Raw genomic sequence first — 27,738 nt, 5'->3', positions numbered from 1 at the left:
AACACCCAGCATCTAATGGGTGCTGTTGTCTGAGCTTCATGTTGATCATAGTACTTTTCATCACCTGCACTAATGCCCTGTTCCAAGTAGAATTGTTTAGTCGCCGTCTGACCCCTGACCTGTATGGGGGGATGGGTGTAGCTGGATCACAGAGAAGGTAACTACTTGAATGGGAGGTGGAAACCTTAGGAGTATTTGCAAACCCATTACTTTTTGGAACTGTTTTAAAGTACAGTGTTTTTATATAAATCACCATGGTCATTTGAGAAGACAATGTCAGGCTGAATTTTTGTTGATTCCTCTACTGACAAACATGCATCATTGTGAGGTTTATTTGCACGGTTTTATTCAACTCAACAGATGCTTCTCAGCACATCCAGGAACACAGGAGACAAAAACTCCCTGCCCTCATGGGACATGTTTCTGGTTAAAGGAGACAGATAATAAGTTGTATATATATATTATACTAGAAAACTACACAGGGCATAATGTAGTAAATTCTACCCAACAGTATGTTGGAATAAGTGTTGTGAAGATAAAAACTTTTAGGAATGGGGTTCTAAGAAACACAATAGAGGAGTAGATAAATAAATGGGCCAATCAGCTGTAGAACCACCATGAATATTAATTTTAAAAGGACTCATCTAGTGACCTGATACACATTAGTGGAGAAGTCAGAGCAGCGGGGGTGGATGCTGGCTTGAGGCAGATGTCTAGGGGAAGACCGAGGGGGCTGCTGCCTGGGGCGTGCGGGGCGTGGGGCGGTGGGCTGCGGTTGTGCGGGAAGCCCATCCACCCTGGGGTAGGGGGGTGTCTGGCTGCTGCTCTGCTCCCTCCTCGGTCTCCAAAGCTCCTCTCCAGGCCAAGCTGAACCCAGACTGAGAGCATAAAACGGCCACAATCGCCAATCTAACTTTTTCAAACCTCAAACCGCGTGGGAGTCGCCACCGAGCACCAACCGCTCTCCGCGTGGACGTTCTCGCTTTAACTGCAGTTGCGCCTGAAAGTCACCGCCTCTGAACTGCGCGGGTGACGGCGCAGGAGCCCTAACACGGTACCAGGTGCAACCCAAGAACAATCTGAACGACACCCGCTCACTCGGCACGCGAGAGGCCGCCCTACCCAGCCGCCCTTCCATCCGCCCTCCCTGCCCACCCGGCCTTCCATCCGCCCTCCTCGGCGTCTCCACCCTCCGTCCGCGTCCCCGGGGCGAAACCCCGGAGGCCTCGAGGACGGAACAGACGGTTCACACACATTCTGCTGGAGCCCGAGGCTCCGAAATCTGCTATCTTTCCTATTGGAACCTGGATGCAGGGAGGCGGAGCTGACCGCACAAAGTGGCTCGGGGCCCGGACACCGCGCACGCGCCCCGCGCCCCGGAAGCGCTCCTGTGCCCTCGCGGCGACCCGGAAGTGGCCCCGGCCTCGGGCGGGAGGGAAGAGAGCAGAGGAGGAGAGGCTGAAGGCGCAGCTGTTGCCTGGACGATGGCGGGGACGGCGCTCAAGAGGCTGATGGCCGAGTACAAACGTGAGTTCGAGACTGCACCTTGCCCGCAGTCCGGTGCGGGGCGTGGACTCCGTCGGTGCGCCGTCGGGACGGGTTCGTGCGACCGCCCGGAACAGCCCGCGACGTCCGGCTGGGAGAGGCCGGCGTGGCGCTGATCTGGAGACGCCGGCTCTGCGGTAACAGGAGGGCCCGCTGCCCCAGCCTCGCGGACACCCGCGGGTCGGGGAGGGGCACCTCGCCGGCCTCCTGGGAAGTCCAGGAAGCGTCCTGGGGATAGTGGGGAGCGCATTGTGATGGGCCGGAGGTGAAAGGTCAGACTCGGGTCTCCGCTTTAACGAAGGGTTTTTGAGCGGTGCCACCTACCTTTCTTCTGGGTGGTGTTGACACAGCGTCCTTAGTGCTTAGTGCCCGCAGGATTTTCTGATGTTTGCTGAAGGCAAAGGGGAAAACGAGAACCGTTCTCTGCCTTCTACCGCGGAGGCGCCCTTGGAGTCTCGGTGATGAGTGGGGGACGAATGCTCTTGTGTTTGCCGGGACACGGTTGCAGCCTGCGTGCGCTTCACACCTGCCGGTCAGCTGTCCGACCTTGGCCTGGCCCTCGCCCCGCACTTTCCCCCATCCCCATCTGTGAGGATGGACCTTAGGCAGGTGCCTGACAGCTGGCTGTCTAGAGCGTGCGCTGTGACAGTTGTCGTTATACTGAGAACACTTTCAGAAGAAACTTGAAGATAAACTACAGTAATGAATGTCATAAGGCGAACTGGTAAACATGCGCGCACCCTAAATCGTCTTGGTGGCTCTGCACAGAGAGTATTGGTGTTTGGCTGGAGGGAACCCGTGTTGCAAGTGCAGGCTTATTAAAATAAACGTTTAAATAGTGCTCACCATCCAGTGTTCTCTAAGGTAAGAATGTATATTTAGGAAAGCCTTCTGGGGGCAGAGTGGGGAGATACGGTTCCCCCTGAACAGATTTGGGGTGGGGGCCACAGCCTCTGTCTCCTCATGGGACACCTGGCTGGGGTCAGGTGTCTGGGGACACATGCCATCTCCTGCCATCCCAGTGTGTGTTGCTGTATCTGTTTGTGTGTTTGGCCCTGTTTCTAGACTGCCAGTGGGTGTTATTTTTGTAGAAGACACTATAAAACCCCTGCACAGGGAATTTAGGTGGCTGCTTCAGTCCAGTCTTTGCATCATTGCGCTTGTATTTTCTCATGTTGTCCCTTTACCGAACTTAAAAAAGTCTCATTAACTATTTCAACCATATTGTCAGTTTGTAGTAATAATATTGTCAGTTTGTAGTAATAAAATGTAAATAGCAGTTGATTTTCAAAGCTGCATCACAGAAATGTATCTTGTGTGTTTTAATGTGTAAATGCACAACATTTTGGAGTGTATGTAGCACAGAGCTCTACAAGTGTCTCCCAAAGACGCCAGTCCCCGGTTACCCACCAGACACTGACCTGGGCACCGCTGTGAGGGACTTTGGAGATGTTGGTAACTAAGGAGCTGACGTTAAGGTGGGGAGAGTGTCCTGGGTTATCGGGTGGAACCCAGTCATCACACGAGGCCCCCAAACAGACGAGGAGGCAGGAGGGGAGGTCGGGGACCCAGAGCAGGAGAAGGACCCCTCTGACAGGGTTGGGCCAGGACCAGAGGAACATGGTGGTCTCTGGAACCTGAGGATGACCCCTGGCTGGCAGCGGTGAGGACCTGGAGCCTCAGTCCTGCAGCCGCTGGGAGTGGGATCCTGCCAGGCCCCTGAATGAACTTGGGTGGCAGCCTTGTGAGAGTATCAGCAGAGAACCAACTGGCCTGTGGGTGCCCAGCCTCTAACACAAAAATTGTGAGGTCATCAGTGGATATTGTTTTCAGCCACTGAGTTTGTGGTCATTGTCACATCAGCTGTAAAAAATGACTACAGTGTATTATGGGGGGTTTGTTCTTGATGCTGTATCTCAGGAACATGACAAAGTTCCACTTAGTGATTCTTGTCTTTTGTGCCTTAGCATCCCGGCTTGCTGTCCTCCTGTATTTTAGGGTGGTGCATCCTTTGGGAAGGTATCCCCCCAGAAGCAGTTTCTGTGTGCCAGGGATTGGATAGATTTGGATGGGGTTTAGGCCCACTGTCTTGTACTTGAATAGTCATAGAACTGCAGAAACTCTGAGGTGGTAGGACCTTGGGTGTGAGTCTGTTCAGGCTCCTGATTTTACAGATTTTGTAGGGAATTGAGTAACAGACAAAATGATTTGCCCAGGTTCTTACAGCCAGAAAAAAGGAGAGACAGGGAAAGAACCAAAGTGTCTCAAACCGACCTCTTTTCTTGATGTTTTATCTTCATGCATCTGGGATTTTCTAGGGGTATCATAGATGGACTTAGAGCTCCCGTAGCAACACATCACAATCGAGTGGGCTTAACACAAAAGAAATTTATTATGTCACAGTCTGAAGGCTAGAAATGCCAGCAAAGTGTTGGCGGGCCTCGTTCCTCTGAAGGCTCTAGGAAGATCCTTCCTTGCCTCTCCCGGCTTCTACGGGTTGCTTCCCACGGCCGGCTTCCCTCTAATAACGATGCCAGTCATTGGTTAGGACCCATCCTAATCCGGCGTGTCCTTGTTTTAACTCGATTACATCTGCACAGCGCCCGTTTCCAAATAAGGTTACATTCACAGACTCCTGGGGGCGCTGTTAAAGCCAGTACGGTATAGTAGGAACCCCAGACTTAGGTGTGTAGAGCCAAGCCCCTGTGCTTCTGCACCTTGTGGCCCCACAGCCTTCTCTGTCTCAGCTGGAAGCAATCCGTAGAAGCTGGGAGAGGCAAGGAAGGATCCTTCCCAGAGCCTTCAGAGGAACGAGGCCCACCAACACTTTGCTGGGATTTCTAGCCTCCAGACTGTGACATAACAAGTTTCTTTTGTGTTAAGCCCACTCAACTGTGATGCATTGCTGCGGGAGCCCTAAGTCCATCTGTGATACCTCTCAGCCTTGTTCTTCCAGTTGTTTGGGCTGCAAGCCTTCGATTGTCTTTGCTGATTCATGTTATTCTGTATCCACGTGTAGTCTGTTGGCCCACTTTCAGACTTTCTCCTCTATCTGGGGTTCCACGCTGGCCCAGGCTCTGTTGCCAGCACAGGAGAAATTCAGGTTGGGTCACTCTGCCCAGAAGCCCTCTTAGCCTCTGACCTCTTAGCCTCTGTGTGCCGCAGCCCTTCTGCCTCTGATCTCATCGACCCCTCTGCCCAGTACGACTCTTCAGCCCCATGGGCAGCCCTTCCCTGCCCTACTCCCCTGGAAATGCCGTCTCTGAACACCAGACACCCTGGCCTTCCCATTACTGTCGTCCTTCCCTGTCTTTAACTCTTTTTAGCTTTTTAAAGGTTTTATTGTGAAAGGTGTTGTATTTTAAACAATATAGGAGGTGTACATTCAGATGTATAGTAAAATGACACGAGCTTAAGGAGAATGTTAGCAGGAACTGAGCAGTCTGGTGTGTGTTCCTTCCCACCCTCACCAGGAGTGACGACCACCGAATTTGTGTTCCTTGTTCTTTTCTTTATAGTTCTGTCACTTAATATCCTCCTGCATGCATGCATGCCAAGTCGCTTCAGTCGTTTCTTACTCTTTATGACCCAATGGACAGTAGCCCACCAGGCTCCTCTGTTCTTGGGATTCTCCAGGTGAGAATACTGGAGTGGGTTGCCATTTCCTCCTCCAGGGGATCTTCCCCTCCCAGGGATTGAACCAGCGTCTCTTCTGTCTTCTGCATTGGCAGGCAGGTTCTTTACACTAGTGCCGCCTGGGAAGCATGTGATATCTTCCTACACATTTTACTGACTTCTGCCTGGTTTTATACTTAGTGGGGCTGGGATTGCACAGTATGTATTCTGCAAATTGAGTTTTTGCTCAGCACTGTTTCTGAGATTCATTTATTAGAGCTGTGTCCATTTTCACTGCTGAGTAGTGGTTATGTGTTACAAGTGTTTTATCCCTGTTTGTGCTTTGTCTTTCAACCTTTGTGGTGTCTATTTTCCTAGCCACCCTTTTGTAAACAGTTTTATTGAGGTATAATTGACCTGCAGTAAGCTGGTCTATAAAGGGTTCATTGATGACTTTGGTGTTCGTGCAGCCGTCCCACCTCCCGAGCCGCCTCCTGCCTCTTTGTAATCCTCTGGGCCCTATCTTTCCTGCACCCCCAGCGCCCAGGCAATGACTAATCCACCTTCGGTCACGTTTATCACTCTCCTAGTTGTTTGTATTTTCTTTGTCAGAGGTCTTTCACTCTGCAGTCATGTTGCGATTCTTCAAGGTTGCTGCTTTGGCCAGTTGTCGCTCCCTGTCCTTGCAGAGGGACGTTCCTCTGTGTGGGCAGACCCGCCACAGCTTGTCACTGCATTCGCCTGTCAGTGGACCTTTGGGTTGTTTCTAGTTTTCTTGGCTGTTACAGGTAAACCTGCTGTGAACATGTGGCTCCCTGTCTTTCTTTTGAGTAAGTTCCTGGGTCACATGTGAGATGTGTGTTTGATTTTTAAAGAAATAGCCAAACTGTTTCCAAGCAGCTATACCATTTTACCTCCCAGCAGCAGGGTATCAGGAGGCCCACTGACTTGCTGACACTTGGTGTGAGCAGGTTTAAAGTTTTAGTCACTCTGCTTGCTGGGTGTGTAGTGGTATCTTATTATGGTTTTAGTTCCTGTTTTTATGTGCTATCCTTATATCTTTATTGATAATATGTCTTGAGTCTTTTGCTCAGTTTTTAATTGAGTTTATTGTTTCCTTATTACATCCTAAGAGTTCTTTATATAATGCTGGTGCAGGTCTTCTGTTCGACATTTTGAAAATGTTTTCGGTTAGACTGTGGCTTGCCTTTTTAAGCCTGCGGTAAGAAGCAGGTGCTGCTGCCCGGTTAGCATCTGGAGTGCGCTGTGCGGTGTGAGCTGTGTGCACTGGCTGTTTGGCAGGACTCTTGCTCCTTCACTTGGCTTCCCTCTGTCCCTTGAGTGACAGCACCTGCGGCTTGCCTTGTAATTTTCATAACAGTGCCTTTAAAAGAGCAAAGGTTTTAAAATTTTCAGTGACGTCCAGTTGATTGACTTTTAAACCATTTCTTGCCTCCTGTGTTATGTTTAAAAAATCATTGCCTAACATAAGCTCACTAAGGTTTTCTCCTGTGATTTCTTTATACTGTTAACCTCTTATATTTCAATCTGTGATTCATGTCAAGATTTGTGTGTGGTATGGGATAAAGATCAAGGTTTATTTGTAGATGATTTCCAAATGGCTGTCTGAGTTTTTGAGTGCTGTATTAGCTTGCCTGGGCCTCTGTAACAGAGTGCCACAGGTTGAGGAGCTTAAGCCACGGAAATCGCTTCCTTAATCAGAGATCCAGTGTGGCAGCACTGGCCCCCCGAGGCCTCTCTCCTGGGCATGTAAACAGCCGTCTCCTCCTTGTCCTCACGTGTCCATCCCTCTGCGTGCTGTGCCCTAATCTCCTTAAAAGGACGCCTGTTAGAGTGGATTAGGGCCCGCCCCCCCGACCTCATTTAATTTTAATTCTTTTTTAAAGATCCCAGTTATGCACTTTTCTCCATTTTGTGCCACTTGCTGCATCCTGGAGTTCATCCTGTATGAGGACACAGAGGTGTCCCGTCAGTAGGGGCGTCATAATGTGACTGATCCCCTGTTGGTAGACATTTGGGGCGTTGCCAGCTCTTTTGTTTGTTTGTTTGCTATTACAAAAAGCCTTGAAATAACTAACTTTACCCACACGCCTTTTCTTATTTTTACCCTTGTGTCCAGGGGATAAATTCCAAGAAATAGGACTGTTGGTCAAAGTTTATATTTTATTTTGTGCGGTATCTATTTTTTAAGTCACTACTTAATGTTTTTATCAACCAATTATCATTCTCAAGGAATCAGTGGCAAAGAATGGGCATTGCAAATTCCTCTGATATTAAGATTTTGTTTCTCTTTTTGAAGTTGTTTTTATCATTAAACATGAAGCAATATGGTTGTGTGTGTGTTTTAAAAACAAAACAGCAGAACAAGTAAACAGAGCGTTGTTTGTTGTTCAGTCGCTAAGTCGTGTCCAACTCTTTGCGACCCCGTGGACTGTAGCCTGCCAGGCTCCTCTGTCCCTGGGATTTCCCAGGCAAGAGAACACTGGAGTGGGTAGCCATTTCCTCCTCCGGGGGATCTTCCCAACCTAGGAATTGAACCTGCGTCTCCTGCTTTGGCAGGTGGGTTCTTGGGGTTGCTGTAATTCTTTGCTGACCAGTAGGTGCCGCTGTTGACCAAGGATGGGGTCAGGCTGCTGGAGGTAGCTGTTCTCCAGCTGCAGAGTTTAGACCTTGCCCTTCCCTGAAGGGAGGGTGTCATTGAGGGGGTTGGGGGGTAGTTCCCAAGGAACTCCATGCAGGAGGAAAAAGGCCAGCTCTTTTGGGTGCAAGTTCCTCCTCCAGGCCCAGGCACCTCACTCCCTTTCCTACTGACTATATCCGCCACCCCTCTTTAGCTCTTTGTAGTTCATCTATCCTAATCAGTTGAGGCAGTGACGGATTTTATTTTCTTGAGCTCCAGAATCACTGTGGACAGTGACTGCAGCCATGAAAGTAAAAGACACTTGCTCCTTGGAAGGAAAGCTTTGAGAAACTTAGCATATTAAAAAGCAGAGACATCACTTTGCCGGCAAAGATCCATCTAGTCAAAGCTATGGTTTTCCCAGTAGTCATGTACGAATGTGAGAGTTGGACCATAAAGAAGGCTGAGCACTCAAGAATTGATGCTTTCAAATTGTCATGCTAGAGAAGACTCTTGAGAGTCCCTGGGACAGCACAGAGATTAAACCAGTCAATCCTAAAGCAAATCAACCCTGGATATTCATTGGAAGGAATGATTCCAGAGAGGTCTTATTACTCTTAGTTACTATGCTTGATCAGGGTCCATTCTCTGTCCCTTCTGGTAGCAAGCTATGTGTTACTGTCTAAAACTGCTTAGTCACATCCAGTGACTTCTCACCTGCTACTTCCTCAGATTTTTCTAGAAGTGGATTCATAGTTGGGTGTTGTTATAATTTGTTACAAGTTCCTCTGCACAGAAGCATCTTGGTTGCTACCTAGATTCTAACGCTAGTCTTGAAGTCATGACATCAACAATTAAAAAAAAATTCTGCAGCGTGTCTCTTGGTGCCCGTGTGCACACATACCTGAGTTTACACTCTGGAGATGACTTTCTGGGTCATGTTTATTTTTGTTTAGTTGCTAAGTCATGTCTAACTCTTTTGCCACCCCATGGACTGTAGCCCACCAGGCTCCTCTGTCCATGGGATTTCCCAGGCAAGAATATGTGTCTGTGGCTGAGCAGTGTCCCTGGTGTAGATGGATCGTACCTTGTTCATTTACCATAGATAGACATTTGGGTTGTTTCCTATGTGAGGCTGTTATGATAGTCCTATGCCGGGAACATTCCCGTACGAGTCTGTGGGCACATGCATTTTACGTTTTATTTAATTTTACTCCATTCCTGTTTTCAGGCGCCATCCTGTGTTCACGACCCCTGATTTATGTGTCCAGCCTGGACTGCTCTTTAGGGCTCTAGTCACAGGTCCAGTTTCCCCCTTGACAGACTGCATTTAGATGACTTGTAAGCATCTTTAACTTGATGTTTCAGAACTAGACTATTTACATCCTTCTGAAACCTGTTTCTCTGGCGGGATTTTCCAGCTCAGCAGCATGCATCCTCCCTATGGTTCAAGTCTGCCGTGCAGTTGCACCCTGACTCTCCCCGGCTTCAGTGGCCCACAGAGTTCAGCAAGGTGCCAGGGTTTCTTGGGGCTTCATGCTCACGGGCTCCTCTGTAGGAGCAGAGTGGTTGGGTCACCACCCCAGCAGGTGCTGAACTCGGTGGGGCCCGGCGGGGTCCTCTCCCAGGGAAGACTCAGGAGACTGCAGGTCCTTAGTCAGCATCATCATTTTGATGACCACTGTCAACATGACAGGAATTCCCATTCAGTCGGGATTTAATATATCATGTTTGATGTATGAGCTTAAGTCAGAATAACCAGCAGGAGTATTTTGGAAAGTTAAGCCAGTTTGTTTGTTTTTTCATTGTAAAGTGAAAGTGTTGGCAGTTCTGAAAGTTTCCTTTTTGCTGGCAGAAAGAACTGTTCACACAGTCTTGATCTGAAGTGTCAGTGCAGCCGGCATTCACTTGGGACAAGCAAAATCTCCATTTGCTAGTATGTATGCCATGTCATGTATGAATAGCTTTATATGTTTTACAGTTTTTTGTTAAAATGCAAGGTAATATGCATTCTTTTTCATAATGGCTTTACCTTTTATCTTACAGAACTAACGCTGAATCCTCCAGAAGGAATTGTGGCAGGTAAGGTTCTGTGAAGTTCAGTCTTTATCATTTACTCCTAACTGCCAAAGTTTCCTACAGAATTAAAGTTGTGGAATTTCTTCTTTGCCTGCAGGCCCCATGAATGAAGAGAATTTTTTTGAATGGGAGGCATTGATCATGTGAGTTCATCATATGTGTTGTTTGGTTTTAAGCTTTTACTGGAAATCAGAACTGTGAGTCACGTTCAGCAGTGTGACTGCTTGGAGGCGTCAACGGAGAGAGAAAGGCCAAGTGCACCTCTTCTGTTGAGTTTTTCTCTGTCTGAACATTTGAACTAATTTACAAAACAGAAGGGAAGAAATTTGTGATTGCCTGGGGGGATGGATGGGGGAAGGGATAGTTAGGGAGTTTGGGATGGATGTGTACACAGTGCTGTATTTAAAATAGATAACCAATAGGGGCCTGCTCTGTAGCACTGGAACTCTGCTCAGTGGTATGTGGCAACCTGGACGGGAGGGGAGTTTGGGAGAGAATGGATACCTGTATATGTATGACTGAGTCCCCTTGCTGTCTGTCCACTTGAAACTGTCATATTGTTAATCAGTTGTACCCAAATATAAAATAAAAAGTTTGAAAAGAAAAAAATACAAACAGCAGGAACATTCATCCAAAGGGAACGAGTGTTTCCTTAAAGCCAGTGAAAGGCTTAGTTAAGTATTTGTAGAGTTTCAGAATGATGAAGTTTGGACTCTGGGTTAGCCTCAAACAGAATGGGCTCCGGCTTTGAAAAGTCCTTGAGAGCCTGGGGCCCTGGCGGTGGGGAGGGCTTCTCGGTGCAGCGCGGCCCCAGGCCTGTGGGTGCAGCCTGGATTCGTCTCCCCGCTCCTCGTCCCCCACTTCTCCCGTCCCCTTCTCCCCGCCTTCCCAGTCCTTCCGGTCCCCTGCTGCTGCTCTGCTGTGTACCGTGTCTGGCCTTCCCTTGTCCCTGGCTTAGAGACATGGCTTAGTTCCAAGGTGAGCAATGTGGTTCCTGACTTCATTCTAGAAAGGTCCTGCCTGGATGTCATATTTCACTGTTAAGTGTCGCTTCTTGGAAAGAGCAGTGGACTTTTGACTCCAGAGTGTTCTTTGGCCCTGTGACCCAGGCCCTTGTTTTCTTTCGACCTTAGGTGTGTGATTCTTGACCGTTCTTAGGTGGTATTTTAAACAAAATGTGGTTAGGTAGAATTTAAGGAAGCTGAAATTAAACTCAGTTTCAGTGTTCTTGTTAGTAAAATGAGGCCTTTCGGTTAGCTAGCAAGTTTTCTTCAGGTGGGATTTTGTTGGGTCGAGGCATGCTCTGGTGGGGCAGGCCTGGGAGGTGTGTGAGGTTTGCTGGAGCAGGTGTGCACCTGGGCATGCAGTGTACTGTTAGCATCAGCAGATGCTCTGCATTTGCTCAGTGCTCATATCAGGTTTCGGAGAAGGCAATGGCAGCCCACTCCAGTACTCTTGCCTGGAAAATCCCATGGATGGAGGAGCCTGGTGGGCTGCAGTCCATGGGGTTGCTAAGAGTCAGGCACGACTGAGCGACTTCTCTTTCACTTTTCAGTTTCATGCATTGGAGAAGGAAATGGCAACGCTCTCCATTATTCTTGCCTGGAGAATCCCAGGGACAGGAGCCTAGTGGGCTCCCGTCTATGCGGTCGCACAGAGTCGGACACGACTGAAGCGACTTAGCAGCAGCAGCATATCAGGTTTAGTCTGAGACAAACTGCTGCTGAATCTTGTCTGTGGGGCTTAGATTAATACGTGAAAATTGGTGTGAAAGTGAGGTTTTTTGGTAAGCAAATTGTTTTAAAAATCACCAATAAACACTATCCAAAGAAAATATGTCACACCCAGCATTGCCTCATCGTTTGTTACAGCCAGCGGCTTGGGCCTGTGATGCCCATTTCTTTCCTGTGTGGAAGTGCTTTTGGCAGGAGGATGGCTTCACAGTCTGTTTGTATCTAGCAGGTACTGTCCTTCACCCCCTGAAGCAGGTCCAAACTGGAGGGCACGTCTCCTGGTCAGCCTGTCTGCTTTGAGGCACTCAGGTCAGTGGTAGCTTTTTATCTTTGGGGAAACAGGAGATTGAATCCCGTGAGCTTGGTCTGTAATACGTCTTTTCCATCTGTCAGGTCACGTGCATTCTTTCTGTCCCGCCCAGGGCAGCCTGTCTGTGGGTGCACAGGGGTCAGCGAGCCCCTGATGGCCCTTCAGCCTTCCCAAGCCGTGGCCGAGGCGCGTTTAACAGGACATGAGAAGCCCTTCTGGGACACTCGAGCCTTCCAGTGTGTGTGGTGTTTTTTAAAGGATTTACTGTTATGAATCTGTTAGAGTAAATATTACTAATTATAGGTAAATAGTATAAAATTAAACCAATATTTTGAAAACTTATCTTAAAAAGTGATTAGAACTGCTTTTAGGTAGAGCACTTTTGTGTTTGAATAGGCTTTTGCGTTAGTGTGGAATTCCCCGGCCCCGGGATCTGCTGAGATTGTGGGTTTTGGTCCCGTTCCAGATCCTTCCACAAACAAGAGGCCGTTTACAAATGTGCTGAAAACATCTATTAAGGAATTAACTGTCCTCCCATTGATTTGTCTCACTCCGCTGTTCTGGCAGACGGCTGACTGAGTTTTGCTCCTTGGTGTGATAGGTTTTCTCTTTCCTCTTTTTATTCTTTGATTGTTTCCTGAGTTCCCTCCATTCCCTTGTGCTTCTAAAAAGCGCTGTGCCTGTTTCTGGGAGCCCGGTGCTGTTGGCTTTGCTGTAGTGCTTACCTACGAGGCCTCAGCTGTGCAGCGAGGAAAACGTCTGTTCAGATGTCCCAGCAGCAAATACCGAGAGCCAGTCATATGGGGGCCTCGTCTGAGGATACAGATGTGTCCCGGGTAGCCCCACAGCTCTGCCCTGAAAAGGCAAGGTTAAGGGCCTAGGATGGGAAACGCAGCTAATTAAGGAACAGTAATGAAGTCACCACAGCCTTTTCTTGGACTAAAGGAGACAGGAACTCCAGTGACTCTCGGCCCAGCTTAAGGTAGATTTTGAGCCCATGGCCCAGGGGGAAAGGACTGGGGCTTTCGATCAGTCCTGCTGAGGGCTGTGGGTCCCTGGGCTGTGTGTGTCTGAGTGGCTTTATGGTTTTGGGCAGTCACTCTGCCTCTCTGGATCAAAAGTTTTGTCGACAAATGGCTTCACGTCCACCTTGTCCAGCTCCAGGGTCTCTGGCCTGTGCAACCTCAGTGGCCCTTGCTGTGGCGTGGCAGTGGTCGGGGGCGGTGGACACGCGCTTTTGCAGGATAGGAGGAGCCCTGCCATTCAGGGTGGTAGTTTATCTTCCATGTCAGGACAAGGCGTGGAGTCCTTGGAGTCTCGCTGCCCGGTTTCTGTCCTACCTCAGGCTTCTTAAAGCAGCTGCCATGGTCGAGCTGCTGTCCCATCTCCAGGTCAGGGCCCTGAGGCTGTGATGAAACGAGCAGACCTGCCCCCCTTCCTGAATGGCTGGGCCCTTGGCTGACTCCATCCCCGTGTCTGCCGGCACACTTGGGTCCCAGCTGGTTCACACCTGCTGTGGCTAGACTTCCCCGATTGAGGCCCTTCCTAGGCTGTGCTTGGCCCATGCTGAGTGCCAAGGCCACTGGCATGGTGCCGCCCTCTGTACCAGGCTTTCATGACGAGTACGGAAGCTGGCTCCCGTTAGTGCTGTGGCTGCTCAGATGAACCTGAGCTGTTACAGCACATGTGAATAATTTGTACTGCGTGTCCTCTGGCCCAGCAGTTTGCTGCCTGGGGGTCCTTCATCGAAGTGTTATAAAGGACTTACGGTGGTCCAGTGGATGAGAACCTGCCTGCCAGTGCAGAGGACATGGGCTCCATCCCTGATCCGGAAGGATCCCATAGGCTGCAGGACAGCTAAGCCCTTGCGCCACACCTATCGGAGCCCGCGTGCTGTAGGGCCCTCGAGCCACAACTGCTGAAGCCTGCGGGCCTAGCGCCCGTGCTCCTCAACAAGAGAAGCCACCACGATGAGAAGCTCGTGCACTGCATCTAGAGAGGAGCCCCCCTCTCTGCAGCTAGAGAAAGCCCACACAGTGACAAAGACCCAGCGTAGCCAAAAACAAAACCTGAAAAACAAACAAACAAAAAAAAGAGGTGTTATGAAGACCTGTGTGTGAGGACGTTCATTGCAACATTCACTGCAGTCATAAAAAAAAATGTGGAAACGTCATTGTCCCGCCCAAGTTACGGACGTCCAGTCAGCAGGATGCCGACGGCACGGCCACGGTTCATGCAGATGTTGGAAGGCAGGTCTAGACCAGTGTTGTCCCTGAGTAGGGCCGCTCCTGTGGGATGTTGGGCCATGTCTGGAGACACTGTGGCTGACACCCCCAGGTGGCAGGGGAAGCTCTTGCCCTGTCCTGGGTGGGAGAGTGCTGAGTGCCCCACAGTGCCCAGGATGCCCGAGGTGGCAGTGGTGTTGAGGTTGAGAGACCCTGGTGTGGCTGGGTACATTGAGCAGCTTTATTGAGAAAGGATCTACATGCAGAGTTTTACTTGGATCGAGTGTGCCAAGTCAGTGATTTTTAGTACATTAAATAAGGAGAGTTTCGCAGTCATTTTTAGAGCATTTCCAGAAAAGTGCTCATGCCTGTGTGCGCTCAGTCCCCACTCCACCCTCAGCCGCCGGCACCATCGATCTGCTCTCTGACTGTTGACTGGCCTTTTCTGGACTTTTCCACAAGTGGAGTCACAGGATAGGGCCTCTGGCTCCTTCTCTGGGCGTGGTGCCTTCGAGGTTCCTCGGTGCGGCCTGGGGCAGCGGCTCCTGCCTGTGTGCTTCATCTCCTGCAGGGATCTGCCCACCCGCAGGCAGCTGTTTGGCTGCTTCCCTCTTGGGCCGTTGTGACGGTGCAGCTGTGAACTTCGGGTCTAAGTGTGCAGACAGGTGTCCCGTCCCCTGGGCTGAGTGCCCAGGAGTAGACTTGCGGAGCCACGGTTTCACGTTCCCACCTGAGTGCTGAGTGTTCACTTCTTCACTTCCTCACCCTGTCTGTGTTGTCTGATGCCAGCTGTCCTGGTGTATGTGAGGTGGGTCTCAGTGTGGGTTTGGTCTGCGTTGCCCTGGTGACCGAGGCTGTTGAGCATCTTTACATGGACTAAAGAGCCATTCAGATGTCTTTCTTGGTGAACTTAGAAAGTTTTGCCCAGTTTTAATTGGGTTGTCTTTTATTTAGTCCTAAGAATTCTTTATATATTTTGGATGCAAGTCCTTTATCAGATGTGTAATTTTCAGATATTTTTCCTAGTCTGCATATTTTCTTTCCATTTTTTAATTTTTTAGGCCATGCTGTGTGGCATATGGGATTTGGGATCTTAGTTCCCCAACCAGGGGTCAAACCTGTGCCCCCTGCATTGGGAGTCTTAACCACTGGACCACCAGGGAAGTCCCTTTTCAATTTCTTAAGAGAGTCTTTTGAAACTCAAAGGTTTTTATTGCTGATAAAGTGCAGTTTCATGGGGTCGCACACGACTGAGGGGCTGATCTGAACTGAAAGTGCAGTTTAGCAGTTTTTCTGTGTATAAATTATGCTTTTGGTGTCATATATCCAAGATAACAAAGATTTTCTCTCATGTTTTCCTTTAGAAGTTTTACATTTAAAGTTTTTAAATTTAGATTTTTGGGCCTGTTTTGGATAATTTGGGGGTATAGCATTGGGTAGGGGGCAGCTTCATATCTTTTGCATGTGACTGTCCCTTTGTCAGAAAAGGTGATGGCACCCCACTCCAGTACTCTTGCCTGGAAAATCCCATAGACGGAGGAGCCTGGTGGGCTGCAATCCATGGGGTCGCTGAGGGTTGGACACGACTGAGCGACTTCACTTTCACGTTTCACTTTCATGCATTGGAGAAGGAAATGGCAACCCACTCCAGTGTTCTTGCCTGGAGAATCCCAGGACGGGGGAGCCTGGTGGGCTCCTGTCTGTGGGGTCGAACAGAGTCGGACACGACTGAAGTGACTTAGCAGCAGCAGCAGTCCCTTTGTCTTGCACCATTTGTTGAAAAGAAAATCTTTCCTGTATTGAATCACTTTGGACCTTTGTCAGAATGAGTTGACCCTTGGTGTGAAGGTTCTGAATTCTGTCCTGTTGACCTGTGTCTAACCCTCCGTGAGTGCCGCACATTCTCCGTCACTGCAGTTTGATAGTATGTTTGGAACTTGGGCAGTGTTCTGTTCTCCCTTTTCAAGGTGTTTTACCTGTTCTGGGCCCCTTGTGTTTCCACTGGAATCTGGGGATCCGCTTGTCAGCTTCTGTGAAGAAGCCGTTGGGATTTGATCGGGATCGTGCTCAGTCTTTAGATCAGTTGGAGGCGTGTTGACTGTTTAACCATCTTGAGTGCTCCAGTCCACGCACGTGGAGTGTCTCTCCACTTATTCAGGTCTTAAAAAACTCCTCTCGGTGGTGCCATGATACTTGTTAACGAAGTGACCCCGTTTTGTGGGTGAAGGTGCGAGTGGATGCGTGTGGAGGGAATCCCGGAGGGTAAGCAGACTCGGCAGTGGCCGCCTCAGGTGGGTCAGGAAGGGGAGCATTTGCATTTATTCTCTGTGCTGCTGTGTTTGCGTGTTTTCTAACATACCTGTTTTCTCTAGAGTCAGAGTTTACATTGTCGATGCTGTTGTCCATGTCATCATTCGCTATGATGTTCTTGTAATTGATGGACTTATTTTGTGAGCTTTAAATATAGTTCAAATCTATTTGATGTAGTTTTCAGAAATTTCTGTTACAGGCAAAAGTTAGGGGATAACTGTAGGCTACCTTTAGAGAGATTTAATCATGAAAATAATTCTGTGGAAGGAAACTGTATTTGTTACTGCTGTGCTTTCCTGAAATGGAAGCCTGGTGCTTTTCTTCCTCAGAGTGACCAGCACTGGTTCTCTACGTCAGGACCTGGGGTGCTGAGAACATGACAGAGGCTCGCAGCTGTCTGGGCCCGTCCCAGAGACAGTGCTGAGGAGGGCTGGTCCCAGGTGGCTGTAGACACTCAGTCCAGCTAAGACCACCAGGCTCCCACTGGCCCCCAGGACAACAGCTCCCTGTGGCCTGTCCTGTCTGTCCCACAGATGTAAGTCCTGTCAGCAGGACCTTCCTGGCAGCTTCTGCAGCCCCGTTGCTGGCCAGGTGGCCCTCATGCAGCAAGCGTGCCTTCAGTGACTTGGGGGCCTTGAAGCACAGCAGGGCACCCCAGAGCTGGAGTCCTGGCTCCTGGGGGCTGTGTATGCAGCCCATGTGGGCAGGGGAGGCAGGGGCTTTGGCATGAAGCTTTGACTGAGAGCAGAGCCCCTGATCTGGCACCCCTTGCAGCTGCCTGCCTGCCCGCCAGCTGGGTGCTCCCTGTGGTTCTGCAGTGTGTGGGCAAGGGCGGTGTGCTCCCCTGACTGAGAGTGTCAGTGAAGCCGTGTGCCCTTCTTTTTTATGCTTTCATATGCTTTTTTTATGCTTTTTATGGTCCTGGCTTTGGAGAGTAATTGTTCCTAGGTGATCCAGTTCAAGGGCGTGCTAGTGAATGGGTTTACAGTCTGTCCATTACTTCAAGCCTTGTGTGTACATTTGAGACATCTTGTCTGTGTGCTGTGACAAACTTGAAAAAGAGAACAGCATGAACACAGCTTCTTCCACACCTGCTGCAGCTGGAGTGACGGGCAGGCTGCGGTCCTGGAACATGCCTGGCGGGCAGATGGCTCACCGAGCCCAGACACACCCAGGTTCCACGGTGGAGTGCCCTGGCCTCCCCATCGCCTTCGGAATGCAGCCGTGGGCTTCGTGTGTTATCTCTTGTGTTACAGTTTTAGAGATGAGAAGCAAAGCACAGTTCTTCACTTAAGGGTGATGTTGGAAGATTAACCCCGGGTGTCTCCAGTGTTTATTGGCTCTACAAGTGACCGCAACCACTGTCCTACAAGAGGACCGAGCCTTGCTGGGCCTGGTCGGGCGGGGACGTAGGTGCTGTGTTCACGGTGCCGGCCCCAGCCTCTCGCTCCCCTCTAGCCGGGAGAGCAGAGTGGACTGCTGCTTTTACAGAGGAGACCAAGGCCATTCTGCTCTGCTCTGAATGCTGGTCTCAGAAAGGAAATAAAATACATCTCTCAGAGCTCTGCAGTAATTGAGGCCATCATTTTAGTCAATTACAGTAGAAAATAACTCATAGGCTTTGAAGAGTTTGTTTGCCTCAGATAAATATGGTTTTGAGGTGAGGCCCTCTGTAGTGGAAGAGGAGCAAGGCTGTCCTAAAGTGTGGCAAGAAAGCTGTCCAAAAACAACACTAATTATGTCTCCCATCTAAGTTCAGGAATTTACTCGATAGCATTTTCCGTGAAGTCAGCTGGCGTGCCACCACTCATGTGGGCACACCCGCGTGCTGGGCCAAGGCACTGGGTGTCCTGGAAGAGAGGAAGCCCCCATTTCAACCAGTAGCCCGCTAGCCAGAGTATTTGAAAGTAGCTTTGATATTTCAGATGTGGGAGCACTTTAGGAAATGTTTGATCTTGCTTCTGAAGCTGTGGACGACACAGTGGGTTTTGTTTTATTTTAAAGAAAGCCCTGTTATGAGAAACAAAGACCTGTTATCAAAGTCTTGAGCAAATGCTAGTTGGCTCAGTCCAAAAACACGACCTACCTAGACATTCTTTTCTGTTCTGGCTCAGAGCTGCCAGGGACAGTGAGGCGCTGCGAGCCTTCCTGGCATGCCCGTGGCCTGCTCTGCAGGCTCCTGGGTCAGCAGCCTGGGCTGTGCTCTGCGCCGCGCCCCCTCAGCCACCTGATCTGGGACCCGGCCCGAGGTGGGGGGACCCTAGCCTTCTTGGCACCTCCCCTGGGAGGATGCGTGGGGAGCCCCGCAGTGGTGTTCATCCTCTGCTGGAGAAGTGGGCAGGGTGCAGACCCCTTCAGAGGGGAAGGCTTGGGACAGCTGTCGGGGAGCCCCCCACACTCGCCCCCTGTGTGGCCGTCCTGTCCCAGACTCTGGTACCGCTGTCTTGGACACTCATGCACCACACTGACCAGCTTTTCCCTCTGGTCTCCCCCAGAGTAGCAGGGACACAGTTTTCAGAATCCACGTGTGTGTCTTCCGTTGAGAAAAAATGGCTCCACCAAACCCTTGTTGCCTTGATCTCGTTTTGACCATTTCCACCTGCACCCCCAACAGTGGCGCAGTGCCAGCTCTGCTGCGCTGGGCGCCTTCACCAGGGAGAAGTCAGGTGTCTGCACAGGGAACCTCTGCTGTGGCACAGGCTCTCTGTCCCCTGCTGTCTTCGGGGCTCGGGGGTTACATTGGCCTCAGGCCCTCTCCGCTCCTGTGAAGAGAACAGGATCCCTTCTCCTTGTTGGACTGACTGCTCTTCCCAAAGTGTTGCCCTGTGTCAACGTGTGTAGCTGTTATTCGTCAGTTCTGCCTCCTTATAAACGTTTGCTTAGGAAAGCTGGTCTAAGTGTCGGGCCTGTTTTATGAGACATTTGTATCTGTGAGGGGAGGAGGTTCCCCCCGTCACACTGTGAGCGGGGTGGCTCGCCGCTCTCTCTGCTGGCCTTGCATCTTGTCTATTGTTCAGAATAGTGTTTTTAAAATTTGACAGGACTTTGAAAGTGGTTTGGCCCGTTTCTGCCATTTTCCGCACGAGGAGGACGTGAACCCAGGCAGGCAGGCGCGTGCCTGGTGACAGCGAGGACTCGGGTGACTTTCGGCCCAGAATGTGGAGCGAGCCCAGGCCTGCAGGTCAGGGCTCGCGGCTCACACACGTGCGCTCGAGCCTCATCAGTCAGCCATCCCTGTGTGCTCTGGGTCTGCCCCTTGGAGGTTACAGAGTCACTTCTCAGGCACTTTCAAAAGCTACAACTAGCCTTCGAGATACCAGCTGGTGGCCGCTTGTTCGTTCAGTACAGTGGAGCCTGCTCTAACACGTGCCTTGGTGCGTGTACGGGATCCTGGGCGCCCGCATGCCGGCTCCGGCTCTCTTCTCTGATCCCGTTCCTCTGGCAGGCGCTGCGGCCTCACTCTCACCCTTGCTAATGTGAAACTCTGCCTGGCCCGCCCTTCATGGTTTAAGCCGGATTGGAAGGAGACAGCGACACAGTGCTTCCCATCCAGAGGCAATTCATCATGTTATTTAGATCATCTTTTCACCTGCATTTATTTGTAAAGCAGTAGAAGTATCTTGTACTTATGTCTATGGCACTCCACTCCAGTACTCTTGCCTGGGAAATCCCATGGATGGAGGAGCCTGGTAGGCTGCAATCCATGGGGTCGAGAAGAGTCGGACACGACTGAGCGACTTCACTTTCACTTTTCACTTTCATGCATTGGAGAAGGAAATGGCAACCACTCCAGTGTTCTTGCCTGGAGAATCCCAGGGACAGGGGAGCTTGGTGGGCTGCCGTCTTTGGGGTCACACAGAGTCGGACACGACTGAAGCGACTTAGCAGCAATAGCAGCAGTACTTATGTCTAAAACATGATAGACTTTGAAGAAAATCTACCTGTTTCTGTTTTTCTTTTATATCTTCCAGGGGCCCAGAAGACACCTGTTTTGAGTTTGGGGTGTTTCCTGCCATCCTGAGTTTCCCACTTGATTACCCGTTAAGTCCCCCAAAGATGAGATTTACCTGCGAGATGTTTCACCCCAACAGTAAGTGCTCCTGAAGGAGTGTGCTGGCCCAGGGGCACCTGGAGGTGCGCACAGGCAGGCGTGCGTCGCGTGCTGCGGTTCTGCCGTGTGTGTGGAATTTCCCATAATACACCGTTAGACAGTCACTGTGGTCAGTAGCGGCAACTGAAGAAGTCAGCAAGTTCAAGGTGGTTAACAGTAAAATGCAACTGTGAAGACGATTGTGCGTAATTAAAAATAAGATTACATTGAAGATAAATACATTCTTTAAAATGACACCTGTGAGGTAGTTTAAAGACATATGTGGCCAATAAAGTTGTTGAGTTATGGGAGTGCTAATAGTCTGATAATATTATATTTGATGTTCAGATAATCAGTACGGTTTTAAAATTTAGCCTTACAGGGAGTGAGTATGTGTGCCACTTTTATTTTGTTAGTTGTTTTTGAGAGAACTGTGTGACAGCATCATGAAGGTTGGTCAGTCCATAAACACTGAGGCAGATTCGCCGTGGGTTGCTGGGGTGCCACAGTGAGCAAATAGTCAGAGGTAGGGGCTTGACGGTCAGGAGCTCCCATCTGAGGGCAGCGATGGGCGCTGATCACGGGGTTGTACAGATGAGAAGCCCCATGGGGGCCAGGAGGGCACCTGCGATGGGGGTGTAGAGCCCCCCTCTTGTGGGAGGAGCAGCAGGGGTGGCCAGGGTCTGTGTGGGGCAGGGAGGGGATCTGGCCTGTACAGAGGCCCCGTGTTGGGGGTGCAGGGGCAAACCAGGGCGGGCCTCTCAGTCAGCATTAAGGATTCTGATGTTTGTCTGAGGAGCAGTGGAGGTCCCTGACAGGCTGGGAGAGGGTGTGAGGGGGTGGAGAGGCCGGCATGACCAGCGTGGTCTCAGAAGGGCCACGGTGTGCAGTGCAGAGGGCAGAGTGAGTGCACAGGCTGGGGCTTTGCCGTGGCTGGAGGAGAGAGACTGTCAGCCTGGCACCAGCGGTGGGTGCTGGTGACGAAGCCCTGTGGGTGGGCGTGGGCCCCTGGGTGGGGGGGGGGTGGGTTTTAGGAGGTCACAGTAATGGCTGCAGTGGGGTGGGGCAGGGACACAGCTACTTCCTGATGCTTCTGGGGCAGCAGTGCCGTCACATGGTCCTACCACTTCCATGAGGAAGTGACGCTGAAGTTGAAAACTGGACATGTCCTCTCTGTCCGTGGCAGGGAGAGCTGTTCAAAGTGTCCTGGCTGCTGCCTGGGTCCTGTGTGTGTGGACCTCAGACGGACATCCCAGTGTCCAGGACAGATGGCACGTGGACTTCTAACCCTTCAGTGAGAGCGCAGCAGCCGCTGGAGCTGGATGTTGGGGTGCAGGGGCGAGGTGTAGAGGAAAGGCTGTTTAGAGCTGCTCCCTCTGCTAGAGGGTGACAAGATGGTGGAGGTGAAGTCAGCCAGTTTATTTAAAACTGCCTGTTACTGTTACCACTTAGCAGCCTTACAGGCTGACGAGTGATCCCTGGGTATCTGAGCCTGTACCGATTCACCTGAGAGCTGTGAAAGGGAAGTGGCAGGTGCATCCCGAGGGTCTGGTTAGGGGTGCTGTTGATGGAAGATGGGTTTCAATTCAAGCACAGCTGATTTCCAGAGAATTCAGGCGGTCATTTTCTGTTAGAATAAGTTACCAGGAGAAATCTCAGTACCTATGTTTTTCTGGATAGTTAAGTAATTCCTGTAGCCTTTATCCTAGTCACAGGAACCTGTGTTTTACACAGTCCACTTCAGGGGCTTAATGGCAGAATGAGGAGTATCTGAGAAGCTCATAATGAGAGTGTTGTGAAGATCCTAACTACATGAGACACGTGGGCAGAATATCTGACGACCAAATGGCCTTTCATTTATTCCCTTGGATGTAATACCTGTAAAATCCGTATGAAAATGGGGCCACCCCACGGGGACTAGGGCTGTGCAGGCTGGCCCAGCACCGTGTTCGTGATTGAGCGGTGCCCTGGGGGCCTGCTGGGCCTGTGGGCAGTGTGTGGATGTTAGTGTGGTATCCAGGCCACGGTTGTGTCGGGGTGCAGACAGCTCCCCTCAGTGGCCACTGCTCACGCCTCTTCTCCGTGGTCCGACCGGGTGCCCAGTCACCAGCGTTCCCTTGGCTAACCGTGTGTATCCTGCCCTGCAGTCTACCCAGATGGCAGAGTCTGCATCTCCATCCTGCATGCTCCTGGCGACGACCCCATGGGCTACGAGAGCAGCGCCGAGCGCTGGAGCCCCGTGCAGAGCGTGGAGAAGATCCTCCTGTCGGTGGTGAGCATGCTGGCAGGTAACACCGCCCCGCCGCCCCAAGACAGAAGCAGTTCTGGTCCAGAGAAGAGACTTGACACTGGGGCCTGCTTCTCTTTCTTCACTAACCCTTGTCTTGCAGCTCGCTGGTCCTTCCTGAGTGGTGGTGTTCAGTCGCTCAGTCTTGTCCGACTCTTTCCGACCCCATGGACTACAGCACGCCAGGCTGCCCTGTTCATCACCAGCTCCCGGAGCTTGCTCACACTCATGTTTATTGAGTCTATGATGCCATCCTACCATCTCATCCTCTGTCGTCCCCTTCTCCTGCCTTCAACCTTTCCCAGCATCAGGGTCTTTTCTAATGTGTCAACTCTTTGCATCAGGTAGCCAAAGTATTGGGGCTTCAGCTTCAGCATTAATCCTTCTAATGTATATTCAGGATTGATTTCCTTTAGGATTGACTGGTTTCATCTCCTTGCAGTCCAGGGGACTCTCAAGAGTCTTCTCCAACACCACAGCTCAAAAGCATCAATTCTTCGGCATTCAGCCTTCTTTATGGTCCAACTCTCATATCCATACATGAGTACTGGAAAAACCATAGCTTTGACTATACGGACCTTTGCTGGCAATGTAATGTCTCTACTTTTTAATACACTGTCTAGGTTTGTCATAGCTTTTCATCCAAGGAGCAGGTGTCTTTTAATTTCATGGATGCAATCACCATCTGCAGTGATTTTGGAGCCCAAGAAAATAAAGTCTGTCACTGTTTCCAATTTTTCCTCAACTATTTGCCATGAAGTGATGGGGCCAGATGCCATGATCTTAGTTTTTTTAATGTTGAGTTTTAAGCCAGCTTTTTCATTCTCCTCTTACACTTTCATCAAGAGGCTCTTTAGTTTTTCTTCACTTTCTGCCATAAGGGTGGTGTCATCTGCATATCTGAGATTATTGATATTTTTCCTGGCAGTCTTGATTCCAGCTTGTGCTTCATCAAGCCTGGCATTTTGTATGATATATTCTGCATATAAGTTAAATAAGCAGGGTGACAATATATAGCCTTGATGTACTCCTTTCCCAATTTGGAACCAGTCTGTTGTTTCATGTCCGGTTCTAAGTGTTGCTTCTTAACCTGCAGAGAAGTTTCTCAGGAGGCAAGTAAGGTGGTCTGGTATTCCCATCTCTTTCAAAATTTTCCAGTTTGTTGTGATCCATACAATTAAAGGCTTTAGCATAGTCAGTGAAGTTTTTCTAGAATTCTCTTGCTTTTTCTATGATCCAGTGGATATTGGCAATTTGATCTCTGGTTCCTCTGCTCTTTCTAAATCCAGCTTGAACATCTGGAAGTTCTTGGTTCATGTACTGTTGAAGCCTGGCTTGGAGAATTTTGAGCATTACTTTGTTAGCATGTGAAATGAGTGCAGTTGTGCAGTAGTTTGAACATTCTTTGGCTTTGTCCTTCTTTGGGATTAGAATGAAAACTAATCTTTTCCAGTCCCGTGGCCACTGCTGAGTTTTCCATATTTGCAGGCATATTGAGCACAACATTCCAGTACCTCCACTAGCTTTGTTCATAGTGATCCTAAGGTCCACTTGACTTCACACTCCAAGATGTCCGGCTCTAGCTGAGTGATCACACCATTGTGGATAACTGGGTCATGGAGATCTTTTTTGTATAGTTCTTTTGTGTGTTCTTGCCACCTCTTCAGAATATCTTCTGCTTCCCTACCATTCTGTCCTTTATTGTGCCCATCTTTGTGGGAAATGTTCTCTTGGTATCTGATTTTCTTTGAAGAGATCTCTAGTCTTTCCCATTCTGTTGTTTTCCTCTACTTCTTTACGTTGTTCACTTAGAAAGGCTTTCTTATCTCTCCCTGTTACTCTTTGGAACTCTGCATTCAGATGGGTATATCTTTCCTTTTCTCCTTTGCCTTTCACTTCTGTTCTTTTCTCAGCTATTTGTAAGGCCTCCTTTTTGCCTTTCTTCTTTTGGGGGGTGGTTTTGATCACTGCCTCCTGTACAGTGTCATGAACCTCCTCCCTGAGTAGTTGATGTATAGTCTTCTCTGCTTTTTTATGCAGAGAAGCATAAGCTTCTTCTCCAAGCATAAGCTTACTTTTCATAACTGTGGACGTAGAGATGGTCTTGTGTCTGTCTGCCATGTCATTGGCTATGGTTACCTGTGCTCTGACCTGGGAGTCCTGCTGTATTACAGACACCGTATCCTGGGTGTAAAGCTCAGGCGACACTGACCCCAGCCTTAAGGCCCCACAGTCTAGGGCTCTTTCACACCCACCAGTGGTGCAGCCACAGCAGTCAATCCGAGGTGAGGACATGGGGCGCTTGGGCCACTCCCTGAGGTCAGCTTAGAACACAGAGGAGTTAAAAGGTGAGGGGGGTGGGGCATTTGGGGCGAGTGCTGAGCCTCTTGGTGGCAGGACTGGGTGTGGCTGGAGCCCAGCTTGGGGAGGTTGCCCTGTGGACAGGTGCTGTCCCAGAGCCTGGCACTCCTGGGCTGTTAGACCATACAGCAGCGCCCAGGAAGGATCGTCCTTGCAGCCCAGGTGCTTGAAGCTGGTGGGGAAGGTCCCAGCCGAGAGGCGGGCAAGGCTGGGAAGACCCTGGATGCTCACTGCGTGGTGTGAGGGGGCTCCTGCTCCTGCCCTGATGGCGGGTGGAGGGGTGTTGTCTTTGGGACGGGAGTCCAGAGGGAGCAGGATTTGGGGAAGAGCAGAGTTTGGGTGTGAGTGTCCACCCTTGATGGGTGCTCTCCAAGACCTGGCCATGGAGGTGAGGTGCGGGGCTGTCTCTGGAGGAGGCAGGAGGGGACGCAGCTTGGAGGGACTCCCGTAGGCGGGACAGGGGGGCCTCAGAGGAGCCGAGGGAGGAGTGGGCTGAAACCCTGGTCGTGGGGGGAGTGCTTCCATGGAGTGGAGAGGCTGGGCCCCGCAGCTGCTCGGCCAGCCAGCTGGTGTTAAGGTGAAGCCGTTGCTCTGGGTTGGAGAAGCCCGAGGGCGGCTCACACCACTCTTCAGCCTGGCCCCTCAGGAGGGGCTCTTCTCCCCAGAGAGCTGACAGCCTCCCACAGCTTCTGGTCTGCCTGGTCCCCTCCGTGGGGAGATGCCAGTGCCCTTACGGGATATAGGGGGTCGTGCCAGGCCCTTCCTGGCCGAGCCCCTTTCACCTGGAGATTCTCCCTCTTTCAGAGCCCAATGACGAGAGCGGCGCCAACGTGGACGCCTCCAAGATGTGGCGGGACGACCGGGAGCAGTTCTACAAGGTCGCCAAGCAGATTGTGCAGAAGTCGCTGGGGCTCTGAGCCTCCCGCGCCCATGCACAGCTGCGCGCAGACGCACTGCCGCGCGCAGACGCACTGCCAGGCGGTTCGCGGGGTTTCCTCTGGGACGGACACTCTGTGCTGGTACCAAAAAAGGCGAGCTTGCAGAACCACAGCATCTGTGTTTTTTGTACCTTTTCTACCCCAGGCAGGCTTTTCATCTGAAATGCGGGCTTCTGTAGGATGATGGCAGCCAGGCGCAGCTGGGGCGTCCTGCGAGGGGCTTGGGGACCGGATGCGCTGTCACCATTGCCTCTCGCGCTGACGCGCCTGTGCACCCAGCACTTCCTGGAGTGGGAGCGGTGAGGGGACGTGCCAGCCCCGTGACTAGAGCCAGTGACTCTCCTCCTGAAGATCTGGGGCCTTGTTGCCCAGGCGGAGGGCTCAGTGGCTGTCTCCGGGGCCCCTCTTGGTCCCCTTGCCCCAGCAAGGAGCACACGGCTTTGTTTCAGTACCTTGTTTCACAAGCAGGTTTTTGTTCTTGCAGTCTAGTCATATTTTTCATTTGTTGTATGTTACAAATAGTCACATTTAGAAATACTGTCAGGAAATAAATACTTTTTAAAAATGTGGATTAATGAGAAGGGGGTGCATAGAAAAGTCTTGTGCTGGCTGTCAGGCCCAGCGTCTTCCCTGCTGGTGTTCACTGCAGCTCACCCTTGAGTCTCGGATACTAGTACGTTTCCTGGAGTGCGAGGATGTAAAGCTAAGACACCTTTTGGGTGTGCAGGAGGTTTTCTTTTCCAGTCTGAAGGCTAGGAGGTTCTGAGCGTGTGTACACAGTGGCTGTGGCAGCAACTATGACTGTTGGGACAAAACCATTCTTTGCAGCTTGGGAGGGGAAGGAAGGGAACGGCTCCCCTCAGCGCAGAGCACAGAGCGTGCCTTACCTGGACCTGATCGGCGCCTGAGAAGCGTGCTCCGGGTCCCGGGTCCCTGTCATGGGCGGGCGCTCAGCTGTGGTTCGTGATTTCGAGACGGTCTGCGTGCCCCGGCGTGGGCAGCTCAGCCCTGGGGGTTACGTTTCAAGCAATAACAGATCTGTTGCGTGCAGAATCACACATTTGGCCTGTTGCAAACAGGTTCAATTTAAATAGGAGTTTTATTTTTGAAATAAGGGACAATCTACAAGACTTACAGGACACTTGACATTGTGCTGTCCTTCGCCCTGCTCAACGTGCTGTGGGCAGGGCTCTGCTTCCTGCGAGCTCACTGATGCTTAATGTTCAGCAGTTCTGGCTAAGAGGCTTCTGTGGGAACCCGAGTCCTCCTCCTCAGAAAGGGGTCATTTACAGGTTGAAGTTCAGTCTGAGGACTGGTCCTGGGAAAGGGGTGGGAATGGAGGTGTCGCACCTGGTGGTGCTCACAGGCCCGCGTGGGGCTGCAGCGCTTTCGTGGAGAGGAGAAAGCGGCCGTGGGCTAGGTGTGAGGGGTGGGCACTGCGGGGCGCAGTGGCCACAGGGCAGTGAGCCCGGAGGCGGTGCAGAGGCGGTCCCTCTGCAGAATGTCTCTATTCATTTGTATTAAATGAAACGAGAGAGTCCCGTGGTGTCCTTATTCTGTGACAGAGTCTACGGTAAAAATAAAGCTCTATTTTCCCCCTATTC

General features: G+C 50.7%; 1 protein-coding gene across 4 annotated transcripts; it reads left to right on the top strand.

Annotated features, from left to right (window-relative positions):
* The first annotated feature begins 1,398 nt into the window (after positions 1 to 1,398).
* Positions 1,399 to 27,738, top strand: UBE2G2 (ubiquitin conjugating enzyme E2 G2). 4 transcript variants are annotated; one of them, XM_027547617.1, is made up of 7 exons: positions 1,436 to 1,527; positions 9,657 to 9,737; positions 9,848 to 9,883; positions 9,978 to 10,023; positions 20,430 to 20,548; positions 22,696 to 22,820; positions 26,001 to 27,738. In XM_027547617.1, the coding sequence occupies exons 4-7, from the start codon at positions 9,983 to 9,985 to the stop codon at positions 26,316 to 26,318; spliced, it is 603 nt and encodes a 200-aa protein (XP_027403418.1). In that variant the 5' UTR covers positions 1,436 to 1,527; positions 9,657 to 9,737; positions 9,848 to 9,883; positions 9,978 to 9,982; the 3' UTR covers positions 26,319 to 27,738. The 4 variants fall into 4 exon arrangements, with proteins under 4 accessions (XP_027403408.1, XP_027403428.1, XP_027403436.1 ...); XM_027547607.1 differs by lacking the exon at positions 9,657 to 9,737 and having other exon boundaries at positions 1,399 to 1,527; XM_027547627.1 differs by lacking the exon at positions 9,657 to 9,737 and having other exon boundaries at positions 1,422 to 1,527; positions 22,696 to 22,836; positions 26,001 to 27,735.

This window comes from Bos indicus x Bos taurus, chromosome 1 (genome assembly GCF_003369695.1).
Source record: "Bos indicus x Bos taurus breed Angus x Brahman F1 hybrid chromosome 1, Bos_hybrid_MaternalHap_v2.0, whole genome shotgun sequence".
In the NCBI taxonomy this organism is placed as follows: Eukaryota; Metazoa; Chordata; class Mammalia; order Artiodactyla; family Bovidae; genus Bos; species Bos indicus x Bos taurus.
Note: the sequence above shows the minus strand (reverse complement) of the source record. Positions and strands in the feature narration are given on the sequence as shown.